General features: G+C 37.9%; 1 protein-coding gene across 1 annotated transcript; it reads left to right on the top strand.

Moving 5' to 3' along the window:
• Window positions 1–369: 369 nt before the first annotated feature.
• LOC120123145 (probable xyloglucan galactosyltransferase GT17) lies at window positions 370–1,827 on the top strand. Its single transcript, XM_039142106.1, has one exon. It carries the CDS (start codon window positions 386–388, stop codon window positions 1,805–1,807), a length of 1,422 nt encoding a protein of 473 aa, XP_038998037.1. The 5' UTR covers window positions 370–385; the 3' UTR covers window positions 1,808–1,827.
• Window positions 1,828–5,212: the final 3,385 nt, after the last annotated feature.

Raw genomic sequence — 5,212 nt, 5'->3', positions numbered from 1 at the left:
ATTTAATATATTATTCAACTTAAATATTAACCAAATTTGAATTAAATCAAAGTCATGACTTCATTTACAAACATAGTGAAATTGCACCAGTCAACCAGTATTTATTTTATTTTCTAAGAAGATGACACGCACGCATTGAAGTGAATGTGGTGGCAATATGCATATTTGATTATTCCACATTCTTCCCTCAATTGATGGCCAGTATATTTAATTTCTGACACAGCTCATTCATACTCCTACATTTCAACGCATCAGATCTGGTGCTGTGTTGCTTTCTTTGTTTTTCTCTAACGACAGTTTTAGAATATTAATTTCTCTCCTCTATATGTGAGCTCGTCTTCTTCAGTTCTCTCATTGTACCAGTTTCAGTTCAGTTCAGTTCCCGATGTTGCTGTCAAAGAAACAACCTTCTTCTGCAACCCAATGGACAGAGAAAGTCAAATACCAAAAACACAGAGAACCCTACTTCAAGTTCTCTCTCAATAATCCACAGTTTCGATACGCTGCCTTCCTTTTCGTGTTTCTTTCTTTGTGGTTTCTATTACAAGTCTTTTGGTTCCCACCAACAAGAGCCACGCGCCACCAAACGACGGCGAAGTCTTCGCCTGGGAAATGCGGCGGAGATGTTTCGGTTTATGTGTATGATTTGCCGGCGGAGTTTAACTTCGGCCTCCTCCATGACTGCAGCCATTTGAATGTTTATACCAATATGTGTCCACATGTGGCTAACAACGGTTTAGGGCGGCCTCTGGAAAATATGGACCTTGGGTCCAGTGAGTCCAGTCCCTGGTTCGCCACTCACCAGTTTATAGCAGAGATGATTTTCCACGCACGTGTGGAGAACCACCCGTGTCGGACCTGGGATCCGGCGACGGCCAATCTGTTTTACGTGCCTTTCTACGGCGGTCTGCATGTGTCCAGCAAGTTCCGGGAGCAGAACCACACCGTTCGTGACGCTTTAGCCGTGAGATTGGTGGATTATCTCCGGGAACAACCGCCGTGGCGGAAGAACAACGGCAGGGATCACTTCATCGCCCTAGGGAGAACCTCATGGGATTTCATGAGAACCGACAATGGACCCGATTTTGGAGCAAACTCTCTTCTCAATTCGCCATTTGTGAAAAACATGTCGGTGTTGACCGTTGAGAGGAATCCATGGAAAGGTTCAAACCAACACGGCATCCCCTACCCTTCATACTTCCACCCCTCCACGTCGGGCCAAATGCTGACGTGGCAGAGGATGGTACGGCGGTCAAACCGGCCCCACCTGTTTTCCTTCATCGGAGCACCGCGTAAGGGAGTAGGTAAAGCCGCCATTAGAGACGAAATGATAAAGCAATGCATGGAGTCCACAAGGTGCAAGCTGCTCAAATGCGAGAACGGGAACCCCAAGTGCTACAACCCTAGCGAGATTCTGAAAGTGATGAGAGAATCCCAGTTTTGCTTGCAAGCGCCGGGGGATTCTTTCACCCGACGGTCGACGTTCGACGCCATCCTCTCGGGTTGTATCCCGGTGTTCTTTTCGCGGCACACGGCGTATACGCAATACGCTTGGTTTTTGCCCGAGGAGGCCACGGAGTACTCGGTTTATATGGAGGAGCAAGGCGATGAAAGCAAGATAATCGAAGAGGTGCTGATGAAGATACCGAAAGAAGAAGTGGAGAGGATGAGAGCTACGGTGATCGATATGATTCCAAGGATCACATACGCACACCCAAATGCGAGTAATAGCGATCTTGGTTTTCAGGATGCCGTGGACGTTGCGCTTCAAGGCTTGGCACGCCATGTAAGGAACATAATACTATGAGATACATAATATGAAAGGGATAAAAACAATAAATTTCAAAGAAGAAGAAGAAGAGAGCATGTTTAGAGGTAGTTGATGTGAATTCATTTCAGTTGGGACATAGTTCATGGTTTTATGAATGATTCGCTTTACATTTGTATTTACATTGCACTTGCATTATATAGTACACCAACAATACAAGACTACAAGAGTCCATGTACCATATCTTTCAAAGGATGCTTCTCTATTGACAATTGGTGATGGAAATAATTTATCTACGGTTGATAATTTGTTCCTTTTAATCTGATCGGTACTCATATGTAGAAAATAGAGAAGTAGCGTAGGAGAAAAGATGAGTGACGTATATATAGACAGATCCCCTTTTAAGTCATAGTTAAGATTATTTACAATAATTCTAACTAATGATGTCTATAGGATAATAATAGTTATTCGTAGATTGACAAGTTGAATAGATCTGATAATCAAGTCTTAGATTTTGTTCTTATAAATTATGTGGGCCTATGAGAGGTATTATTTATGTAATATGTGTAGACACCCGTTTTTGTTTGGTCTAAAAAAATATTATTATTATTATTTACATATTTTATATTGTTATTTTGTAGGCCCAACAAGTGACCCGATTTAAGCCTAACATCCAGGCCAACCCCAAACCACAACACTCAACAGCCCATATTACATACCAAGCCCAAAAGGAATACAAACCCAATAGAAGCCCAAGTTTGGATTACCCCGACCCAACCCAAGCATTACTCGAACCAGCCCATTTGTAACCCAAACCAATTAGGGTTTCTAAACCCTAATCAGTAGCCGCCGCTACCAATGTTTCAACTCTCATTAGCGCGTAAAATCTATCGTTCGTTTCATCCGCCGCGTGAGACGTCGCTAAACGTTTCCTGCCTGATGTTATCATCAACAGTGACAAAAACGCATCAATCAGTCACAAAAACAAATCAAAGTCAGAGCAAATACAAAAGAAATATGAAAAAAAATCTTACTTCTATCAATCAAGGGAGATAGGATAATGATATCATATCTCCTCAGCAGCAGATCCATCACACATGCAAAGGATAAAAGATCAGAGAAGGAAACAGAGAGAAAGGGACAGAGAACAAGAATTAGGAAGGGAGATAGAAACACAGAGACCATTCGAAACAAAAGAAAAAAAACAAAGAGAGAGTATTAGGGGATTCGGGAACTGAAAAAATCCTAGAGAGTTTTCAAAAACAACAAAAGAAAAAAACAACAAGAAAGAAAAAGAAAAGAGATGAGGGATCAAAACACAACCAAAGGAAAAAATAAAATACCTGGGTTAGGAGTGTGGAAGCCCGAAAGTCGTCGTTCTCCAAAATATTCGAAAGGTAAAGTGTTAGATCTGGGGTCCTAGAGACGTTTTTAGGCTAAACATGTTGGGTTCCAGTTTAAGGGGAAAGAGAAGAATTTTTTTGGGGGTTTCTCTCTCTCTCTCCAACCATCGTAGGTCGCTGTGAGCGCCGTCGTGGGCCGGCGGCGGCGGCAGCGACTACTTTCTTCCCCGTTGAGGGAGTTGAGAGAGTTTGAAACTCTCTCTCTTCCCTCGGTTTGCAACTGAAACAAATGAGAATGGTGGCATAATTTTGGCCTTGTTTTGGCCTTATATACCATCTGCAAAATGATGTCTTTTTGTCTGAGGGGTTCAGTGTATTTTAGGGGTTAGGTTAATATCAGCCTTAATCCCTGACTTTTGTAAATCTCACCCGTGTTTTTACTTTTTTGTGGGCTAATAGCATTTTAGGCCCCTGGTCGTTTATATCAATCTATTTCGGCCATTAATCCAAGCTTTATATTATTCCTTTTCAAGCATTTATTTTCTCACATTTACATTAAGTCATCATCCTATGTATCATACTATTTTGGCTTATATTTGACTCTGGTAACAATATTTGTGATTATTTCATTTTAGTCATTGATTTCATGTGTTGTGTATTTTTGCTGATATTCGATTATGACCCTGTGATTTATGCATGTTTCATTTTGGTCACTGTTTTAATATTGTTGTATTTAGGATTAATTGTTATTTGCCCATTTATTTTTTTTTGGTTTGTTTCATTCCAGTCCTTAATGTTGTTAATGGGTTATTTTCATTTTCAGTACTTGTATTATTTAATATTTTCGATCTTGGCTCTAGTTTGTTTGTAATTACTGTTTAGCTCCTTTAAGTTCTTGTTTTTCCCATTATGGTCCTTGGAATTATCAAATGCTTATTTTGGTTTGTAATGTTCATTTGTTTTTATTTTAGTCCTTCATGTATGAATATATTTTACATATTATGTAGTGATATGTATTATATTAAATAAATATTTATTAGCTCTATTTACTATAAATATATTATTTCGTATATTTACAATTGCATTTATTTTCATTGTATTTTTTATTTATTGATGAGTTATTCGGATATTTTTCAAAAACTGCATTTGTAGAACGGGAGTGGAAAGTATCACTTAATCGAAGTGTTGCAATCTGATACGACGTTCGAACAAAATGAGAGCTTGAAATGAATCAAAGTTATTTTTAGTGCTAATTAATCAGTTTTAATTCAAATGATGCAATGCATATTTCTAAATGAAAATTTATGTTATTTTACGTCAATGACAATATTCAGATATATATTCGATACATATTTTTATTGGGGGAGGGAATGTTCTTTACAGATAAGAAATAGACGAGATAGTTTTCCCGATGGAGGATTGTTAATCTCGAGATTTCTTTTCAAGTTAAAGAATTTTCTCTGATTAATAAGTCGAAGCAAATTAAATAACTTTAATAAATGGATCATACTTTAATTATCGATGTGAATTCACAATTTCCACCATTTACGACAAAGTGTAAGCGACATATTACCAATTTTGGGCATTGTGGGGGTGCTTACCATTCCCCACGCGTAATCGACTCTCGAACCCTTAAAAATGAATTTTTGGTAAACGCATACCGAATTTTGTCTTAAAAACAATTTTTCTTAAAATTTTTTAAAAGACGTTGTTAGGTATTCAACCTATCTAACCCAAAGGTCGATGGGGGCTCCTTTTCCATTTAATTCAAATCAATTCATAAATCCCCAAATTTTTAAATAAAAGTCATAATTGTTTTTTAAAAATAATACTTAATTGTTTTTAAAAAATGGTTATGACAACTTGGCGACTCTGTTGGGGACTTTTTTTAGAGAGTTAGGTTGTAAGTCGCTTACACATTGTCGTTGTGGTAGAAATTATGAGTTCGAGTCTTTAGTTAACTTATGATTCATTTATCGAAATTTTTAATTTCATCTTTTTTAATTGTCATACTAACATTTTAATTTATGTTTTCAGCTTGGTCAAGGTTTTGTTAAGTTTTTTTCGTTTTTCTTTTGAGTCAAAGGTTTGTACACTAATC

The sequence above is a fragment of the Hibiscus syriacus genome, unplaced genomic scaffold (genome assembly GCF_006381635.1).
Source record: "Hibiscus syriacus cultivar Baekdansim isolate YM2019G1 unplaced genomic scaffold, ASM638163v2 tig00110391_pilon, whole genome shotgun sequence".
NCBI lineage: Eukaryota > Viridiplantae > Streptophyta > Magnoliopsida > Malvales > Malvaceae > Hibiscus > Hibiscus syriacus.
Note: the sequence above shows the minus strand (reverse complement) of the source record. Positions and strands in the feature narration are given on the sequence as shown.

Excerpts from the sequence above, each read along its gene's own strand:
- LOC120123145 (XM_039142106.1), top strand. The coding sequence starts at position 386 with ATGTTGCTGTCAAAGAAACAACCTTCTTCTGCAACCCAATGGACAGAG.